At 39.1% G+C, this 21,810-nt stretch overlaps 1 protein-coding gene across 3 annotated transcripts in view; it reads right to left on the minus strand.

The window, feature by feature from the left end:
• Nucleotides 1–1,795: 1,795 nt before the first annotated feature.
• TRIO (trio Rho guanine nucleotide exchange factor) overlaps nt 1,796–21,810 on the minus strand; it is a 243,336-nt gene continuing 223,321 nt past the window's right edge. For 2 of the 3 annotated variants that reach the window (XM_079302720.1, XM_079302721.1), the window contains exons 43-57: nt 21,376–21,468; nt 20,752–20,802; nt 20,454–20,531; nt 19,352–19,543; nt 18,260–18,437; nt 16,661–17,430; nt 12,263–12,510; nt 11,338–11,476; nt 10,962–10,989; nt 9,960–10,122; nt 7,824–7,945; nt 6,208–6,286; nt 5,390–5,590; nt 4,815–4,953; nt 1,796–3,335 (exon numbers count right to left, since the gene is read on the minus strand). In XM_079302720.1, coding sequence (XP_079158846.1) covers nt 2,793–3,335; nt 4,815–4,953; nt 5,390–5,590; nt 6,208–6,286; nt 7,824–7,945; nt 9,960–10,122; nt 10,962–10,989; nt 11,338–11,476; nt 12,263–12,510; nt 16,661–17,430; nt 18,260–18,437; nt 19,352–19,543; nt 20,454–20,531; nt 20,752–20,802; nt 21,376–21,468 — 3,024 coding nt within the window. In that variant the 3' untranslated portion in view covers nt 1,796–2,792. The remainder of the gene's footprint in view (nt 3,336–4,814; nt 4,954–5,389; nt 5,591–6,207; nt 6,287–7,823; nt 7,946–9,959; nt 10,123–10,961; nt 10,990–11,337; nt 11,477–12,262; nt 12,511–16,660; nt 17,431–18,259; nt 18,438–19,351; nt 19,544–20,453; nt 20,532–20,751; nt 20,803–21,375; nt 21,469–21,810) is intronic. The other variant, XR_013773848.1, reaches the window with a different exon arrangement.

The raw sequence follows: 21,810 nt of genomic DNA on the forward strand, positions 1-21,810 counted from the left end.
TCCCTAACTTAGTACATCTTTGGGCAAGAACCATTCCACAAAGCATGTGGCCATCTACTTCCCAGTCATGGAAAAAGCTTCCAGTGGTTCATCCTTGTGAACAGGTCCTTCCTGAACATCCTCTGTCTTTCTATATGTAAAATGTCTCTCTCAGTTGTCTCTCCCAGTAAGTAATAAAGGGACTGTTTAATCGTCTGACAGGGAATAGTGGAAAAGAGCAGGGAAAAAAAAATCCTGTATACAATACAGCAAAAAACATAAACACTCTGTATTGTTCCCTGGCCTTTCACTTAATTTTGAATTATAAACAGCTACTGATAGCAGAAAAGCGAGGAAGAGAAATACAATGAGAAACTTTTCTGCTTGGTGACTTTAGTTGCAAATCCCAAATCTTGATGTTTGAAAGTAACTTTTCTTCATAATGCATCTGGAATGCCTAAAAGTTGTGGGAAATCTGTTCCCTGGCTTAATTCAAAATTAAAATATTATCCTCTGGTCTTTAACTGGGAACATCTGTTAGAAAACTCTACTGGTAAAAATTTACTAGCTAATAAAGACCATAATACATTTCCACAGTTAGACAGTTACGCATGTTTTATATAAAAGCACTCATGACACTACAAAGCACTCAACACTTAGAGCAAAGGCAAATATTATTTTGTAAGGCATGAAGGAAAGATACATCATTGCAATTTAAAATGAATTTTATGGCAATAAAGTAACATACTTTTTAAAAAAAATACAGAGCCAAATTAAAATATAGCCAAACCTAAACTTAACTCCTTAAAGCAAGAGATCAGACAATTATGTCAAATATGTTTAATTTTTTTCGAAATAACTGATGGCAAAATAAAATATTTACATCATGTCATACCGTGTAAACATGTAACGTCACTGTACAAAGAAATATACATGCAAAATAAAGCAAAAAATTTAACTAAAACAATAAAGGAAAATAATACACAAACATAATGATATGAGGTTGGTACGAATACACATCCAGTTTCGAAGTCAGTTGTTTTATTTTAAAAAGTTTCTGTACAACTTTACAAAAAACCAAAATAACAAAAAAAAAACCCAAATAAAAAAAAAAAAAACACAAAAAGAAAAAAAAGAAAAAAAAAAGAATAAATAGGATACAGTGGAAGCCACAAAGCTCAAAACTAACCCAAGCTAGGTTATGGCTTAACACCCATATATCTAACTCTTGTGGGATGTCGGCTTGGTTTCCTTAAACATGGCATTTCACACAAACATAGATGTTCACAACACACCCACGTGAACTCAGTGATGCACAGAAACCATCTCTGTCTTTTTAAATACCTCACGCTAATAGTACTTCAACCTTAAAAACAATTACTAAGACAATTACATTACATGTCCAATTCTCCTCATCTGACCACTACTTTCCGAATGTATTCTTCACCAAAGACCACAAGATTAATTTGTTCATTTCACAGAAAGAAGTAAAAAAAACAGATTTGAAAATTCTAAAAAGTAGTTAAGTGTTGAGACTGATTTGGGGAAAGTCAGACTTTGGCATTTCAAATATAATAATAAATTTTAAAAAGTGTCACTCTACTTTTGAACCAGTTTGACATTTGGGATACGAATCTCTCTCTCTCTTCCATTTTTTTCTTTTTAACAATCCTTAAAATTGACTAGTCTTGACTAAATTCTATGCTAATCCTCATCTTAAACTAATAATGACAGTGTGGTACAACACACCTGCCCAAGCCCACCCAGAACCCCCAATCACACAAACAAAACCATAAAGCTCGCCGTACTAAGTATGTGCTTTTTCTATATATTTATTACAGTTACAACAGAGGTCCTCATAAATAGTTGCATAAAATGTTAAAGCCACAACATTGCACATGATATGAAAGAAAACAAAATCCCAAATGAGTGCATTTACAGTATTTCATCCTGCTGTATACTGCTCGACAATTGGGTCAGCAAGCTGGGCACCAACCCAAAGTTCTTTTCTAGGGGGACAGTGAGTACTGACCCAAACTGAAGACCCGCACAGTGGTATACCACCATTTAGGAAGGAGGGGGAAAAAAAGGATGAGAGGAAGGGGAAAAAAATTACAGACCGAAGGCAGGTAACAGTCTATATACAAGTAAGGCCTACATTTTATCAGAGCAAAACAATTCATTCTATTTGTATGCAAAATCTTTTGAGGTTGGATGCACTTAAAAGCAGAGTCTGATCTCAGTGCACTGCTACGTGAGATACATACAGGCGAGGCAACTGGAAAGCTCTAGGACCAAGTGAAAACCAGATGTTATAAATGGAGGCCGTACCAATGGGCAGCCATTTTGGTGAGTCTTCTCCAGGCATGATCTGATTTTTGTTTAACACCAGTGCTTTAAACATAGGCATTTCTTCCTTGAATAAATCTTGAAAACGGTAGCTAAGTTCACTTGCAAAATTCAACTCTTGTTTATTAAAAAAACTATTTTTTTTTTGCAGAAACCTGAATAAAATACTGTTGCTGTATCGCTTGTGACTGCTTTTTGCAGAGTACAGTGCTATTGTCCTCCACCCCCGTGAAGTCTGCATCTCCAGTCCCCCGCGCCGCTCTGCGCGGGTCCCTGTGGAATGCATTTGCACACGAACATTCACTAGCAGCTGGTTGGCTTGGGGTTTGCTTTCCTCAAAATTCAAGTCAACAGCTGATTGGCAGAAGGAGTCTATCTCCAGTCTGATTGATTGGCAGGAGGAGTCCATCTCCAGTCTGATTGATTGGCAGGTGAAAGAGAATGAGAGAGAACTTCAAGCAAGGTCAAACTCTTGGCAAGAGCCTGCTCTGTAAGAAGTTTTTAATGCTACGGATGGGTCGAACATCATTCTGGTGTTTTCGCCGCTCGATGAATGAAGTCAGTCTGGATGTATCAATGCTGTCAGCACTTTTGCTATTCCCCAGCTGCAGCCATTGCTCCTGGAGGGCCAGTGCAGCCGAGGGACGCTTAGCTGGGTCATCCTGAAGTAGGAAGCATACAAAATCTTTGGCCTTCTGGCTAACTCCTTTGAAGTAGTCATCTGGGAAACTAAAGTCTAAGCGGCAAATATTCAGGCAAGTTTCCTCTACACTTTCATCCAGGAAAGGAGAGACGCCACTAAGAAGGACATAAGTGAGCACTCCAATGCTCCAAACATCTGAAGTGAGTGAAACAGGATTTCCAAGAATAATTTCAGGAGCTGCAAACTCTGGGTTTCCAAGTAACTGGTGGATATAATACGTGGTGTTGAGCTGGACTGCATCTCCAAAGTCAGCCAGTTTTATTGTTGGCTTAGTGGAACTCTGGTCCACCAAAATATTTTCAGGCTAGAAAACATAAAAGCAAAAGTTAAAATATCTTTTTTCAATCAGTCTAACATACATTTAATGCTCCAACCTAAATGCTTCCCAGCCAGTGTGGTCAGTTCTAGAACATAAATAGCTAGCACTCTACAAGGATCACTGCAGAAGGCCAGCTCTGCAAAGCTCTGGAGCAGTCTTAAGGCTTCCCCAGACCAGCCAGCAGGTGGATTCTTGCCTATTGCAATATACAATGAATGTGCTTTAGCTGCTGGCACTGTATTGTTTTGCAGGAAATATAGTTCTGACAGTTAATACTTCATTTGTTTGTGACAGCAGCTTTGCAAAGCTTCACAAGAACCATGTTTCAAAACTTAGGCTTAATGAACAGCAATTACAAATAGAGCAACTGCCCCATTTGTTTTATGACAGAGACAACAAAACTCTTGCTTTTAAAGAATGGAAGACTTTGTAGATATTTGCATGGTGCTTTCAACAGAATCCAGTTTTATTTGGCCATTCTTTCATGAAATGCAGCTGTACAGATGGAAGATAGGCCCTGTTAGGAGACTATGGCAGCAGAAGATCCTGTTGCATGCACATGACTTCAAGAAAACTGCCCCATTATTTGTGAGCTGAAAACGGAATTATTTCTACAGTTTTATTTCTAAAGCTACTGCTGCTGTAGCTGCAGTCTCTGCAAAGTAAGAGCAACTTACCTATAACTACTTTTTAATTAGTTCATCTGTATGTGAGACCAGAAAAAGTACTGGTGAACACTAGAAAAAATTAATGGTATGATGACCCAAAACTGTTTCTGCTTGGAAAACAAATGCATGGAAGGAAGAGATTCAGGCCTTTTGCTTTTTCTCACCATGACTCCATTTGGCTAAAGAGACCCTGCCTACAAGGATGACCTGTCAATGCTAAAATTATTATTCATATAAAGGTGAAAAAAAAGTGTAAAGAATAAGTTTTAAATTTATATTTACATTAAGACCTTCTGACATAGTATTTTTTTTACTAGAATGTATCAAACCCTTGTGGCTCAAGTAACACCCAAAGGGAAGAACAAAGGCCCAAAGAGGAACCATTCATGCAGATATCACAGCCCTCAAAGTGTAAATATGAGAAACATTTTTGCAGCAAAAGAGGAAAAGCAATTTCTTTCAAAATAAACTCTATGCTTCTTGTGAAAAAAATGGATCTCTGCTGGAAGTTTATCAGAACTAACTAACTAACTAAATAATCAAGCAAAATTTCCTGTTAGCAATTATTTCCAGTACAGAGCAAACAAACTATAAGGAGAAATCATAGAGAATTGAGAGTTTCTGCTTTGCTGGCTGTAAGTGACCTAAAGCATTTGGGAATGGAGCCCCAAGCCATATCCTTCATGACCCTCAAAGCATTTCATAGTTCCATGTTCCCACCTGCAAATTTTCTAGAAGAGGGAGATTTTCATGCCTGGAATGATGCACACTGCCCAGAGTCCCATTAACACCTCACCTTTAGGTCCAAATGTACTATTCTGCAGTTATGAAGGTACTGCACAGCTTCCAGAATCTCTCCCAGGTAGAGTCTGATCTTCCCCTCGGTGAGGTTTCCCCATCGCACGACGTAGTCTAGAAGGCGACCCTGGTCAGCCCTGTTAGAATTACAAGGGTTGTATTTTGGATCAATCCATGCATCAGAACTGAGAAAAAACTTAAGAGGCTCCAGACTGCAGCAGTAACTGTAGCCTATAGAGCTTACAAGACAGAGGACTAGGGTATGATGGGGAGATTTCACATCAGGCTACCAGACCACAACATTCCTAATTCACTTTTGCGGCCATTTGATACAAAAAATACTGTTGAATCTTAAAACTAAGATAATCATCCACATGTCAGTTTAATATCTCCATTTGTTTCCTTCTGAGTAACAAACTCAACATTTTAGTAACATTAGAAAACTGCAGTATTTTACTTAGGTGCTTTCAAACTGCTATGAAATTTTAGAGCTCCTTATTCATAAGCTACAATAAATGCCCCAGAAAGTCAGCTGCAAAATTGCATTTTACAAATAATTTAGAGTCCACACACATTTCTAACACTAGTATGTAGCTGGTGGAGGTCTCAAACGTATCAAGAAGGCCAATGAGCTGGGGATGCTGGAGATTCTGCATGACTCCAAGTTCATGGGTAACCTGGTCTCGCTTCATCAACTTCTTATTCACAAACTTAGTGGCTACTGCTCGCTTGGTTCCTTTCTGGTCACACTTCTTAACGACAGAAAATCTGCCCCTGGAACACAACAATGAAAGGAAAGAATTAACCAAGAGAGGCAATAAGGACATACTTCTACTTGAGGGGTATAGTCCAAGAGATCTAATTCTAGACCTCTAATAAGTTGCCCTTACAGAGAAGGTTCTGGGCATCAGAATTTTCAGTGCATGAATCAACTACAAATTATGTCTGTAGAAACTTGACAGAGATCCTGCAGACAACCTGTGAGAGTAATAACCAACCTTCAAAGGTCATCATTAGGTTGGATAACTCTACATTCTATATGAGTTATTTTGCCCATTTTCAGACTTCTGTCTGTAGTTTTCATTCCCTAAATAAGAAGGTTTAGGGGAACTTCACTACAGAAGCAGTGTCAGTCACTGTAAGGCAATTTTTTTTTTATTTAAAAAAATTAATCCCTTTATCTATGATACCACTTCAGCCTAATTGCATTCTGTTTATGCAGTGCCATCTAGTGCTGGTAAAATTTTCGCTTCCTCACTTCTATTAAATCCAACAAAATTTTGGCCTTTTAGGATCATACATTAAACATTTATCAAGGAGAATTTAATTTTTTGAAAGAGAAGTCAGTGTTTTGATGCAGACACCTTTGGAGATCAGTACACAGAACCCACCTGCCAAGCTCAGCCACTTCACTATAGTGGGACTCAAAGTTGTCTTTCCAGATTACCATGATCCCATCACTTCCAGGACCTAAACAAACAGAAAAAAAAAAAAAAAAAGAGAAGGACAGTATGTCCAAGATTTAATATACTCAGATTCCTTGGCTATGAGGGCAATCACCCCATCTTATTAATCCCCATATGAAACACAGGTGGAAGCAGGACAAACTGGATTATACACCAAGGCAGCCCAGCCAATGCAGTAGAACAAATTCTATAGTAGGAACTGTCTGTACAGGAATGAGCAACCTTAGCAAGTTGAGGGAAACAGTAAAAAGAAAAGATCTTACATTACTACATTATATCTCATAATCCATAATACACCTGCCACTGGAAAAAAATGTAGCCAGACAGTGTAGCAGCAGTGAGCAACTCTTTTTTTTTTCAGGAAACATCTGTATAAAGACCAAAATTTCCCTTTCAGTCTCTTTTATATATTGCCATACACTTATTCAAGCTAGTGCTTGTCTTGGGTCAGTGAGCAGGAAGTGCCTGAAATAATCACCACCTCGGTTGTTGTCAGTAAGGCACTCACTGAGGCTACCAATAGGTGGAACTCAAAGTGGCATTACTGAATATAAATCCCCAAAAATTTCAGATGAGATTTGGAAGGGACACATCTTTCACAGTCTGGTTTAAAATTTCAGGAAAACAGCAAAGGTTTTTGAAAAAAAGGGAAGAAAGACTATTTTGAAGAGGTTTGGGACAACTGTAGAAGTCCCCATATCAGCTGAGACACTTCATGTCTTGGGGTTTTTTATGTGAGTCAGTTTGAGACTGAGCCATTGTGCTAAAATCTATGAATTAATTCTCTCCAGTGGAAAAAATATACTGGCTTCAGAATAGTCTAAAGGACCCAGATGGCATCAGTTGTTATGAACTGCCTTGTAAGAAAATCTGTGATCCTGCAGTCTGTATTTCTTGGGAGAATGATAAATGAATGTACAAACACACACCAAAACTTATCACTATGTCATCACACATCAAGTAAAAATCTTTTTTCCCCTTTGCTGTCTGCCCCCCAGAACACAGGCATTTTTTCATCTTTGCATGTTTCTTTTTCATTCTTCACATTCAGGTTGCCTTGCTCCAGGTATTAAAATAGTGTAACTGTAGATCAATGATGCAAACACAAGAACTAGTTGTACGTTCTCCTAAACATTGTGGCTTTACAATTCAAGCAAAGGAAAAAGCAAAAATAATAAATTACAAAGTAATGCTACTCTTATCTGTGCACTTTAGAAATTATGTCAGCATCATGACATTCATTGAGACTAAACTAAAAATGCTGATGATAAAATATGATTTTATCAGTGTGTTTGAACTAGAACTGGCAAAGGGAATGCATGTTCACAGTACTGTGGAATGTGAGTATGGACCTCCAATCAGTTACATCCTAAATCTGCATTTATTCCTGCTAGAACAGGCAATACATTACAGGAAAAAAGGCTTGTTATCAATACTCCTTTAACAAAGGGGTGCCCAGGAGCTGAGTTTTTATCTTTACTGTTCTGTGGGTAGCAGGCACTTCTGAGAGCAGGTTTAGAAGGCGGCAGAGTCAGGCCCACCTAAAACTCGTAGACTGGCGGAGGATGAAACGGAACCCATGTCGTTTGCAGCTATGCAGGTGTAGATACCATCGTCCTCCGCAGTGACGCCCACGATCTTCAGCGACGCCTCGCCCAGGTCACTGCAAACACAACAGCACCCAGTGGTTAACTTCACACAACTCCAGACCTTCAGCCTTGAAAATCAGACAAACTTCGGCTGATATTGTTTATACTTCTTGTTCTCCAGCCCTTATCTCTCTCTGGATGAAGATTACTAACTCTGCCCTGCCCTACCAGAAGTGTTCACCAGAATCTGAGAACTTTGTGTTAATCCAGTATCTTGGAAAGTACTACGGATTACTAGAAAAACATCCTGACACACTGTCTTACCATTGTTGGAAAAATCAATTGCTTCCCCTGTTTCTTCCTGCTTCCTTTACCTACTTCGAGTTTTCAGGAGACGTATCAAGACAAATATGTCTTGTTCTTTCTGAAAAGTTCGTTTCCATCCATAACTCCCAGGAACTGTCAGCTGAACAGTCACTTGTGCTTTCAGAGCATTCACCCCTTGTAAGAGAGGGCTTGCCCCTCAACACAAAAGGCACAGTTCACACAACTCTGGAGACCTCAGAATCTGGAAGAATGAGGATGAAAGGAAAACTAGAAAGGACATAAGTTTGCTCTCAGCTCCAGGGCAGTGACAGCATAAAGATAGGTAATACCAGAGCAGAAAGACTCTGCAGGCTCTTCCTTAATCTTTCTCACTGCTCAACCACTCTTTTTGCTTGATAGTTTGCCTTTAAATGTCTGCTTAAATTTTCCTCTGTGCAACGAATTTCTAGTACTCCTTTGACTATCTGCCGTGGACATGAACTACAGGTTTGCAAGTCTCTTACAATACTTAGCAACTCCTCCCTACACTTTTCACCTCTAGGCTCAAACCAATTCTAACTATGTGTTGTTTTTTCACAGTAATTCATATTTTCAAGATCTTCTATCATTCTGATTGCTTTCCTTTTGGATTCATCTCAGCTGCTACAAGTAATTTTACTGACTGACCCAAAACCTATTTACAATGGTCTTCACCATACAATTTCAGGGGGAAAAAAAGAAGGTTGTTTTAGGAACATAGGAAGATGACACCCTTCCCCAGCTTAAAGAACATTTCAGCATTATTTCCTAAAACCTGTCAGCCACAGACAATGTGATTTACTGGATATAATTCTGTAATTTACTGGATATAATCCTGTAATTCTAAATTCTCATTACAGAATTCACTGTCCTCATTAACAGTGAATTGAACCTAGCAAATTTAACTCTTATATATCTCACAACAGCCCTGGATGCAGTAGTAAAGCTGCAACACTGCCTTTGTCTTCCTACTGAAAACAAACAAAAACCCAATGATAAGGAAAAGTAGGAGCAGCAGGAAGTAAAAAACAGTATATATATGCCATCAAATTTTCACAAAAGAGCCCTTCATTCTGAATTAAGAGTATAATTAATAAATATGACATTTCTTCACACTGAAGTTACTCATTAAACTACATTTTCTGTATACGAGATGCTTTTTCAGAAAAAAAAAAAAAATTTAACCTGCAGCTTCCCATTTCAAAATAACATTTTCTCCTGAAAAAATTCTCCTGTGTTTGAGTTACCAGTTATTCTGTTATGTTCTATCATAGCAAAGCTAAAACCAGACAAAAGTGTTAATATCAATGCTTCAACAATGAAGAGTGATATCACATCAGCAGGAAGCACAGTTTTCTTTGCAAAACGCTGTAGTGTGATCTGAAAGCCACTAATGGAAATAAGAAACTGGCAGGATCTGTCACAGTGATGTCACATGTGATGACACACTGATCTGTTTCAAGGACCAGGTCAGTGTGACAGAACCACAATGGCTTCTGCAATAGCTAATCAGAAAGAGCAGATTAATTTTATTTTGTTTTTAAAAATCAACTGATTTATAACATTTTGTTACCCTAGCCACATACAGAAGTTATACAACATTTCTGGAAAATCTCAGTGACATATTTCTGTCTGAGAGCAACTCTATCCTCATGCCTCAAAGCCAAATGCTGTCCTGTGCCAGGGGTGTAAATTAAAAATGTAACAGTTTCAGCAGCTCCTGTTGCACATGACCCAAGTTACCTGTAGGAAATGCTGTGATGACCGTCATTGCTCAGTGTATTATGATCAGGACCTTTCCAAGTAACTGAAGCCTTGGGGCGACCACAGACTTTACACCTAAGCACGATGGTCTCTCCTGTCTCACATGTTACCTCACTCAATGGAATTATAAACTCTGGGGGAACTGGAAAAAGAGAATTAATGACATTAGGTAAATTGAAGCAAATACATTTAATTTCTATTCCTCACACTGTTTCCTATTAGACAGAGTAGTACTTTAGATTCCCAAGGTATGTATATCCCCTGCCCCTGGAGCACATCCATGGTTAGGTTCCTTGCTGGTGTTCTACAGAGCTATTGAATTTTTCTCTACATGAACTTGGACACAACACTACTGCTGTGCCACAGATAACCGTGAACACCTACCATGGTGAACCAAACACCCAGTTCATGGTAAGTGAGCAAAGTCTACACTGAAAAGTATTTAAGGATGTGCTTAGCTAGGCTATCTTTATACCCAGCCAAGCTGGCAAAAGAGAACACAAAACACTTCATCCACTGAAGCACCATAGTGCTTTCCCTTTTCCACAGGTGAAACTCAAAAAGTTTGTTTCCATCTATCAAGCTAAAACCCCAGTTTGGCTCTGATCCCCAATTGGCCACTATCTTTGTCTTGATCTGCATCTGCACTGGAGAGGTTCTGAATGTTCCCTAGGATGTAAGATTAAAAATAATGCACCTCCAACTCCTTGCCTTGTTACTTTGCAAATACAGCAAGGTCCCACTTCCATACAGAACACATCATATGGTCTTTGTGTTTTATATTGTTTTGGATTTGTGAACAAAAAAGCGTTTCTTGCATCTTAAAAAAGAAATAGGATGTATTTCATTCTACCTTATCTAAAAACAGCCTCTATATATTTTTGTAGAAAGCACTCAGTTCCTGAAATAATTAATATCAAGCAAATAATGTTTTAATCAAATTTATTGACTGAAATTAAATTATAAATTAAAGCAACTTACCATCATAAATGTAATTGGGGTTGAGAAGCTGGAAAAGAGAAATTAAAGAATTAATATCCTGATAATCTTATAATAACTTCAAAAATGGTAGGAAACCAAGCACAGAGATGGATCAAAGTTAGCTGTACCCACAAAATCCAAGAAACAGCTGAATACCACAATTTCTGCACCACTCTATTCTTTCTGCAGTATGTTTTTTTTTCTGTATGATGCTTTCAGGTTCAAAGGTTATAACTTCCTGTTTTCACATCTGGCAAAAACTGTCCACTAAAGTCACTGTTATCCTTGATTCCTTCCTGTGAAGTTCTGACAGAAGCTACTTTTTGAAGAAATCCCAACCCATCTTCTTTTGGAAACCACATCTTTGAGCACTTACTTTTACGGAAACCTTGTTGGCAAGTCCTTCTCGGGATTTGCGATAACCGTTTTCGAGCTTGCCTTCCCTTTTGCCGTCTTTATCTTTTTTCTCAGATTTCTTCCTTAATCGGAGTGCTGTGTGCCAAGACGTTGACTTCCTGAACACAGAACATGAAACCCTGATCAATTCTTTTCAACTCCCTGTTAAGTCTAATAGTATCTAGTTTTCTGTGGCATTGGAGAAGTATGTAAAAATGTTATTTCTATGTATTATGGTATAGTAAAATGAAATACATTAAGTATTCCATAAGGGATGCCAACCTTGGCTAAACCTGGGAACCATCTAGTAATGTAGTCTGAAGTTCAGTATTCCTTGAAATCCTTGCTTGAATGGTAAAGTTTCTATATGAAAATACAAACTGAGCAACAACCAGTATGAAACCCATACCAAATGCAGCCTTACAAAAGCTCTATACAAAATTCAAACTTTGGACTTCGATACAATTTCTTCCATTGGAGATATTAGAGAGTTATTCCTAGCATACAGTGATTTTCAATATTTTTGTGGCTTAAAGCAGATATCTAGGAATGCTGAAATCTTGGTTTATTTGAACAAACATTCCCTGTTTTCCTAGACAAAGGTGTCTAGACTGGTAACTCATTCTATTAAATAAACAAGTGAAATTATTTCTGCTCTTGGATAAGGCATTCTTTTCCCACAAGATTAGGTTATTGCAACTTTTTAATAAGGAATATGTGCTTCTGGGATCTTTCTTACTAGCTTGTATTTTGACATCTGCTAAGGGACCTCTCCAGTATTTGTTCCGCTTGTTGTTCATTTATTTCCCTGTGATCGCACCAACTTTTGGCCTTAAAGATTCAAAGCTTCTCTAACCTGGAAGCTTTCTTCCCTCTCCCCTTTCTCCACACACCCAGGCACTCACTTGATGGTTCCATCAGGGTTGTCAATGATGATTGCACTGGTGTGCCCCAAGACATAGCCGGGAATCCAGCCCTCGGCTGCGGGGCACTGATCGGTGGCGGCTCTGAACACCAAAAACATGTTCTGTTGGTTGCTGGCTAGAATCTGCACGACCTCTCCTTGGTAGACATTTATCTCATCCTCCTTCACTGCCGTGTAATCGTGTGTCACCAGCATGGTGGAGATATTGCTACTGCTGCTACTTTCACTCTGCAAGCATCAATCAGAAGCAGAGAGAGCAGGGGAAAAAAAGAGAATCAAGTTTAAAACTCATGAAGAAGACAGGTTGCTCTTGGCCTGCTACATTACCTACCTAATCCACTTGGTTTACACTGTAGGCAAAGAAATGAGCAGTGTTTTCCCTTTTAAAGCTGCCTGTGTTTATCTTGTGCATTAGTCTAATATTTGAACATCTTCATGTACTGCTGCTGCACAAATTTATTCCCAATGCAGTAACTCAATATAATTTCCTTTAACTAGGAGTCAGTTTATTCATAAATATCAACACATCTTCCTTTCAAGCTCAGACACTGAACCTTGCACTTTTACCAGGCATCAAAACTACAGTACAGACATCTAAGATAGTTTTTCATGGTTTTGCAAGTTCAGTTTCAAAATCATAGTCATTATCTTATAATTCCTGGAAACTCCAACAATAAAAAATACATGTAGTCTTTCCTAGCACTACCTGTCAGATCTCAGACACTGGCCTTCTGCACACAAAACATGACAAGCTACAGAAGAACAAAACAGGGCTTTGATAGCATCTCTTAAAAGACTTATCTCTGGTTGCATCTCTATGATCGGGTTTATTCCTTTAAATGCAGAGGATAAAGTAAATTACTGAAATAAGAAATTATTAATCTGACGGTCAAAACAGACCCACTAAACTGTAAGAATCCCTTCTAGTTGATTAGTGACTAAGATAGCTGAGTGTTGTTACCTGTTTATCGCACACTTTCAACTACTCTTCATGATTTTGTTCATTTCCCCAGCATGCATTTGTGAAAAGCTAATCATAGCTGAGAAGGTGTACATTCAAAATTATATTATTTTGGGAACAAAAAGCCTTCTCTTGACCACAAACCTATTGGAAATGATTCTTTTTTAAAGGTATGACCTACTTTGTCCATTTGCATCTATTCCTTATATGAGGTTTCATAAATGGAAGTGTGAAAACTATTATCTGATTACATAACCTACTCCTTTACTCCTTTAGTAATTCTTTCTTTCTTGAAGCAATTTAAAATCAAGGTGAGTGGCCTATTAATGATGTGGCATGAAGTATGTGTGCCTGTCTTTTGTCTCTGTTATTACTTCAAACAATTTCAAGTCACTCAGTGCCAGTGAGGGCTCACTGTGGCTCAGCAGAAGCTGAGCTGAAGGAGAAAATGAGCACCCATGTCCTGGATACTCCTATTGCTCATAGAGCAGAACCACATTAGCACCACTCCTGTGCTAGCAGCCAGTGGAAAGCTTGGCACACAGGATTAAAACAACATATTTTTTTTATTATTCCCACCCCCCCACCCCCCATCCCCCAAACTGTCAAATATTTCTCAAATACTGAGGAGATGCAGCAGGGGTGAGTGGACAGCATGGTGCACTGGGAGCCCTGAACACTGCATTCTCTTGCAATCTGCTAACAGCCTTGAACAAGTCACTCCATCCCTCTGTGCCTGTGCTTTCCTGAGGACTCTGGCTGAGAAACCAAGACATTTGGGATAGAACAGTCTCAGATTACTAATTCATAGCACATTTAACACCCTGATGCTCGGAGTTCCAGTGACTGTACATTTTATTCTAGCTGGACTGTTATACTCAAATGAGTGACTCAAATCTTGTTTTTGCCATATTAGAATGATGAAGCATATGCTACCTCAGTGAGAAAGCTCTCATTGTGGATTGTAACTCTACTAAAGGATATTTACATTAATTTCAGATGCTGTATTTCCACTGGGAGAACTCATATTTTCTAGTTTAGTGGATGGCCTGCATAGCCTTTTGTATTAATAAGTCCTTTCTATGATTCAGGCAAACTGGGAACAGCTGAACCAAAGAAATTAAATCTCATTTTAAATAATTATTTAATTTAGGATGACAACTTGCTACATTCTTTTACCTAGAAGAAAAATAACTCTATTCAGAAAAAGCAGCTTTTGTTGATTCTTCTTTTTAAGACTTAGAAGAGAAGATGAAGGGCAGTTGCAATATCAACCTAAGCCTCAAACCTTGCCCCACATACTATTCCTGAACACAGTGTTTCTTTGCATGCAGCAGAACTTGTGTAACTGCAAGACTGACCTTTCTATAACATAACATTTCTTTCTGACATTTAAGTCTTGAAGGATCATAATAAACTCTGAATATTTCTTATGTTCAACAGGGACAGTTAAATCTATTAAATAAACAACTGTCTGGTAACTACTAAGTGACAAATGTTCTCGAGAATGTGTTTATACCAGAATTCATTCTCACCATGGAAAGATAGCCTTTCCTTTTGCCTTCCAAGGAAGTAATTTGTCTTGCACAGTAATGTTTTCTTACTGAAAGTACTTCTGGTCGTCACTGACCTCAACTATGGGATTAGAGGAGGATCTACAAACAAAATATAAAAAATTCCTCCCACATTCTTTAACTAGCTTCTTTTTCTTCTTAGAAGTAATTTCTACTGTAAGTAATTGACCATAGCCATATGTGGATGTGAATATACATACACAAATGGTTAAATTAAAATAAACCTTTGCAACCCATTTTCTCCAACTTGTTCAATGTGGTGTGAAGTCCTGCTGATTGGTCTAGAAATGAGGACTTACGGCCCATCTCAATTAGCAAATAAAAGAGTGATATAGCTGTGAACATAAAGCTTGAAGCAGAAGGCATGCATTCCAACACTACGTTTTACACTGAGATAAAAACAAGCAATGGTGTCTTTGCTGAGATAGTGTCAAAATCCAAATGTTTTGAAAACTTAGTGCCATCCCATCTTTCCTTTTTTTTTTTTAAAAGCAACAACCTGAGTTAGTATTATGCAAGTACTACTGTCTTGATTCACATACTCTGCAGTAAATGCAAAATACTCAAATTACCCCAGATTTTGCATTACATTTCATAACATCACATTTCGCTAGACTGAAGATAAACACAAGACAGAGCTAAACCAAATACAAAGCTGAAAGAAGATCAGGATAAAAATACAAAACATGCAAAGCATAATTTTTTTCCTCTGAAGCTATTATAAAAGTAAATGTAAGAACTAAGAAGTCAAGATAGGTTTGTGTGTTAAACAGTTCTATAAAGAAACACATGCATTTAAAAAAGGTCCAGCAAGTTAGGTGATTTGCAAAACTCATACTGCGTATCATTTGTGAGAGAGTAGAAAAACAAACATTCATGAACACAATGCTTAGTGAAAGAAAAATCAAATGTGAGTTTAAAAAGAAAGGCACCATAACCTGCCTACCATATCCATGGCAAATGCCTCAACATTTTTGCTTTATATTTGCACATGCCCCATGATTGCTGTGTTGCTTTCCTGGTGGATGTTATTAGAGATAACGTAGATTCTGTTGATAATCTGGATTTCTGCACAAACACACCAAGTGCACGCTAAGAGGACGAATCTCCAAAAAACTGAAACCAGTTCTTCTTACAAAGGAGAAAAGACAAGTGGAGCAGGTAATCATTTTGGTTGTAGGAGAAGTAGGATTATTGTTGCTAGTTTTTGTTGGCCTATTTGGAGTGAAGAAAGCTTCCTTGATCAAACACAGGATTTTAAAGGAGACTGATGTGTAACAACTAAGGCTGAAAGGAGGGGGGTGGGGGGGAGAAAAATTAATAAAATATAAAAATCAAGCAGCCCAGGGAACGTAGATGTCTCCACGAAGTGAAAACTCAACAGGACAATGGTGGCAATTTTGTGCGTGAAAGGGAGAAAAGCCCCAAGGCAATCTGCCAAAATCCTGAAGTCAGACTTAAGTGCTGGCGCAATGCAAACCCCAAGGTGCTCTGGCTGCCACGCTTCAGCATGTTAATTATGTGCCTTCAAATTAGAGACGAAAAAAGCAAGGACAGCAAGTTAGTAGGTATCAGCCTAGTGATCTATATTTTCAGCAGAGGCAGAAATCGCATTTAGTGTTAGCGGCTGCTTTTGTGTGTGTATACATAGCCATGTTTGCATGTATGCACACACAGGTGACACTCTTGGTTTTAATGCGCAGAAGGTACTGGAACAGTTGATTATTTCAGAGCAGTACAGCACCGGAGAGCCAGAAGTTAGTACGGAGAATGATGGCAACGCACAGAAAGGAGCATGGAAGGTTTTAGAAGAGCTCGCAGGACAGAGGTGCTCCGCTCTTACCCCATTACTCTGGGTGGAGTGAACTGACTGCTCGCTGGTCGAGGAGCATGTGCTCATGCGGTCTGTGTCCTTGCTGTGTGAAGAGTGGCGGTGGACCTGCCGCTGGAGGGAGTCACTGTCCCCAGGGAAAGTGAAGGAGCCAGGGCGGCTGGCAGGGGATGCTGGGATGGAGCTCCAAAAGGAGCCCTTCTGCAGGGGGCTGCTGGGTGGAAAGGTTTCCTTGCCAAAAGGAGAAGGGAAAGTCGTGGACAGAGGAGAGTTCATTGGAGAGATGGCTCCTGGCCTTGGCTTCTCAAGCGTCAGTGATCCTATGCTGTTCCTTGTTCGGCTGTCCTCTGAGATTCCACGTGAGTCTTTCTGGGCTCCATCAGCTGAGCCAGAAATGTTTCCAGCTGTCTTCCTGGGACTTTCAATAACTTTCATCTTGGGGATCTGTTCAGCTTCTCTCTGAGGACCATCCGGCTCTGCACTGGGAGGGTGCCTGTCTGGCTGGCTCAGGCTAGTTTCTAAGGAGGTGTTGTAGTGTGGCAGGGAGTGATTGTGAATGGACATACCTGACATCTTGTCTGCCTCTGCTTGGGCTGAGGCTGCAGAGGAGACCAGGACTGGGGAATGGTGTCTGACAGGCTGGGGGATCCGGGATGGCCGGCTGCGGCTGGAGCCGGGGATGCCACTACAGCTGCCGGGGCCGCCGCTGTTACCGCTGCTGCTCCCGCCGCCGCCTCCACCGCCGCTGTGGTTCCTCTGGTACTCGATCGGGGACGTCAAGGCTGCAGTGGGGGTAAGGGGGTGATCGGGGGAAAGGGGGCAGGAAGGGGAACAGGAACAGTTTAAAACAGACATGTCTACTGCCAAAAAGGGGAGTGTTGTTCAAATAAACTTCCTGAGCAGTGGAAGGATGCCACAGACTTCAAGTCACTTTTTTGCATCTAACCTTTGTGACCTGCTGTATCTACCTATATTAAAGCTTAAAAATCTGAAACTAGGAAGAAATGTTTTCCTCTAGAATCACACTTGTCAGTCAGCAGCCAAGTTGGGAAAAAACAGGTGTGACTCCACATTCTCCGTTTGTTGCTACTCATTACAACTGTTTAAAAAAATCTAGGTTGGAACAATAACCAGAAGATACAAAAATAGAGCAAGAACCTTCTAGTGTCACAGCAGACAACACCATCTTCTACTTTTCTCCTGCAGAATCTGAATGTTGTTGCCACAGTAAGATGTGACAACAATGGCCACCAAAATAATAGAAGCAAAATATATTCTGAATAGATGCTTAAAATTCCACTTGGGTTTAGCCTTTAAAGGCTTGCAGTTGCTCAAAAGGGGTACACAAGCTCTCAACGGATGGCACCTATCTTGATTCACTCCTACAAAACATTTGGAAAATTTCACCAAGAGAACACCATGTAAATTCAGACTACCACTCTTATAATAAATGCAAGCATCTGTTCTGAAGCAGAAATGCGGCACATATCCCCCAACTGTTCTGTATTAGCTCAGGAAAAAGGAAACTTGCAAAACATTTCAGAGCCAAGAAAAAAGAGATGAGAGAAAAGTCATCCAATTAAAAACTTTCAGTAAAAGAAAATAATATACCATTTAAAAAGTTGCGCTGGTTTTCCAAAATTTGGTTAATTTCATGGATCCATAACTGGCGGACTCCCGGACTGGCAGAATGCAAAATGAAGGTCTCTGTGACATCGCCCGTTCTTGATGTTAGTGCAAATTTACATGGATCGCTGTCCACATTTTCCTCCAGGGAAAGGCAACTCACCTTCGTGAAAAGAGAAACAACATGTATTTTATGGGAACATACCTTTAAAATCTCTTTCTTAGGAGTTTAGAGTCAGATCTTCAAATGATAACCACTTGTTTCTTTAGTAAAATAATACCATGAAATGAAGTTACTTTGATCCAGTAAACTAAGAATTAGTATGCAGTTTACTGACACACTGTGCCTGAACAATCTCCAGCAGGTCAACACGGTCCAATATTCTCCATCCCTCACTTTCCTTTCGGATCAGTTAAAATGCTGAGCCGGCTATGGAGCTCTCCCTTCCACTGGCCCCAACAAAGGCTTCAGCTGCAGATCCAGCAGTGCCTTGGATGTGGCTGTTCAGCCAGAGCTATAAACACAGGGGCAGGCAGAGCACCAAGGTGAATTAAGGGAAGCAGGGTCCACCCAAAACTCTTCACAAGGGCTGCTGAGCCCTAATATTATCAGTTTTTTTCAGGAAAAACCTGAAGTGGGGAAACACTTTCTTTCTTTGAGGAAGAGCTGACATATCTATGAAGGCTGCACACTTAGAAATGTTATCTACATATTTGGGTATCAGAAAGGATAGAAAGAGAGTTATTATCTCTACTTGCAATGACTTTGCAATGTGGTGTACATACAGCACAGAGCTGAAAACTAAACTTTGTGAATACTTGTCCAGCACTTTGTGCCAGCACACCTGCTTTGATATGCTCACACAGGAAGCATCATAGTACTGGGATCCAAAGATCTCCACTTAACATCAGAGTGAGAACAAATTTGGTAGGAAGCAATTTCAGGAAATGACTGACACCTCATTGTGCTCTAAGACTTCACATCTAGATGTCACTGGTGACTGCCCACAGAATGAGAAACTGTTACCTTAGCAGAGTTTGTGCAGGGGACACACAAGACACACATACAACAGTTACCTTGATGCTGTTTTTAAACAAGAATCCGGGCATGGAGAAACCTTTCTTTTTATCTAGCAGCTCACTGAAAATGACAATCTGCTCAAACAGGAAGACCCGTCTCTCCTTGCAGCGTGGCAGAAGTCCCGCATCCTGGTCTGTAACCAAGAACGTGTCCTGGAGCAGGAGCTTACCCTGGGCTACAATTTTACCCTAAACACAGAGGCAAAGGAAAAAACACATTTAGTGAAGCTCTGTTTCTTTCCCCAATCAACCTTTCTGAGCACATATTCATTACAAACAGCTTTGTGTATTTCCCATCTTCTGTCATTGACCATTATATATTCACTTCTCCTATACACAAGATATTATTGTGCTCTTTCTCAAAAAACATACAAACACCAAAAAGAAAAAAAAAAAAAAAAAAAAAAAAAAAACCAACCAAAAAAACCAAAAAAAAAATCCCCAAAACCAAAACAAAAAAAAAGATTAAACCCCAAAAATCCACTCCACCTTTTCAACTCATACTGCACTTTGAGGCTTGGAACACTAAGGCTTTCATTTCTCTATTCTGAGTAATTTCAACACTTATTCATACATTCTTCCAGGGTGCTGGGAAGAGGCAGAATTCAAGTTCATGTCTGCATCACAGAATATAAAGAGCTTTGAAAGTAGCACATGGTGACTGTGGTCTGGCTCATGTATCCTGCTTGAGTAGCCAATTTCCATCTCTTCTAGACTTAGCAAAACAAGATGGGCTACAGTTGCCTCAAGCACATGACAGACCTTAGTGACTCCTCCTTTGTCTACACTACTGAAGTCAGGTCTGCTCACCTGCTGATAACTGGTTATTTCACTATTTTGCAAGTCTTTAGCCAACAAAGCAAGTGTAGCAACACTGGTCCTTTCTTGATTTTGCAGAAGGGCTTACCTAGTGTGACTGACACAGCAGGTAATGTTTCCCAGGAAAATGTCCTTGCTAAGACTTGACTTTTAATTTACTGTTTTTTGCACCAGCTAACCAGATAGTAAGAAAGCATTGTACCCATTTCTCCCCACAACATTAATGGTTAATTTCATGAGAACCTGACAAAATCTCTAAGCAAAGCTCCAGCCAACTTACATCAAATCCTTGCAGGCGGCCAACATTCATCATGTCATTACACCGTTTTGGTACTATACACATGACCTCTACAGCTTTCTGTTCAAGACAAATAAAAAGTCAAAGCTTTATTTTCCAAATTTTACAGATTTTCCAATAAAATTTTGTTTCATTTGATACGGTTGATTTAGAACAGAAATGCAAGAAGTAAACACTTATAATCACTTGCTCAGAAAGATCAGAAAAAGTGACTCTGCCAAAACAAGAGAAGTTCAGAGCTACAAGAATTCATATCACTAAGAGAAAATGTCTCAAGTACCTCTAGTTCTGTTGTGTCAAGGTTAGCTTTTTTAGAATACTTGAGGAAGTCCTGAAAAAGAAAAAAAAAACAAGTAATATTTCTTTTGTCATTAATCATCAACAAGAAATCTTACAAAATCTGAATTTGATATCTTCTGTCAGAATATGACAGAATGCAGAAGACAATCATTTGGATTTAGCTCATAGAAAAACATATGCTAAGGCAATGACCTCTGTACTACACAGGGTTGCTCTTCAGTAAACACTTATGTCATATTAAAATGATTGCAGGTGTAGCTGAAGCTGTGATGAGTCCCAACAACTTACATCACGTTTACATCTGAAAACAGTTGGGAGTTCCTTCTCCCATTCCTGTGACACTGGTACAAATTTTAAACATTTCCATGGCCTAAACATTTGGTCTTTAACTGTTAAAACAAATTTCTGCCCAAGCCATCTACAGCAATTTTTATAACTATCTGAATGTGCACAGATAATAATCATATGGCATTGCTTACAAATCTGGGTTCTGTTAAGGAAAGGGGTGCAAAAACATCACCTTTAATTAAAAAAGAAAACCTATGTGTTAACACATCTATAACATAGCTATTAACACAACTCATTCATCTCAACACCTCTTTACCTTTAGTAACAGCTGGTATTTCATAATTCTCTGCACAGGTTTTATTAGCAAGTCCGTGAGCTGAAGTCTGTGGCCCAGGCGTTGCTTTAGATCCTGAGAGTGGTAAAAAAAACATTTTTGTTTGTTCATTTAGAAAGACCTTTGTTTTGTTGAGCTAGAAAAACAGCATACATATCAATATATAGAAATAATAAATAAATAAATATAAACATAAACAAGAATATATCAATATTAATTGTTATCACACCAGAAACTGGCAAAAGTCAGAAAAAAAATCTAATCTTCAGTTAGCAAAAGCTGGAGTCCTTTCCCTTATCACCCTTTGTCCCAAGGTATTCCCTTCTGCAAGCATCTTTCATCTTTTTTTTGACAAGGTTTCAGAGTGAAATGTAATTTTTCTGTCACAGGTCCTGCCTGTTTTCAACAGTGATCTCT

Source organism: Erithacus rubecula, assembly GCF_903797595.1.
Source record: "Erithacus rubecula genome assembly, chromosome: 3".
NCBI lineage: Eukaryota > Metazoa > Chordata > Aves > Passeriformes > Muscicapidae > Erithacus > Erithacus rubecula.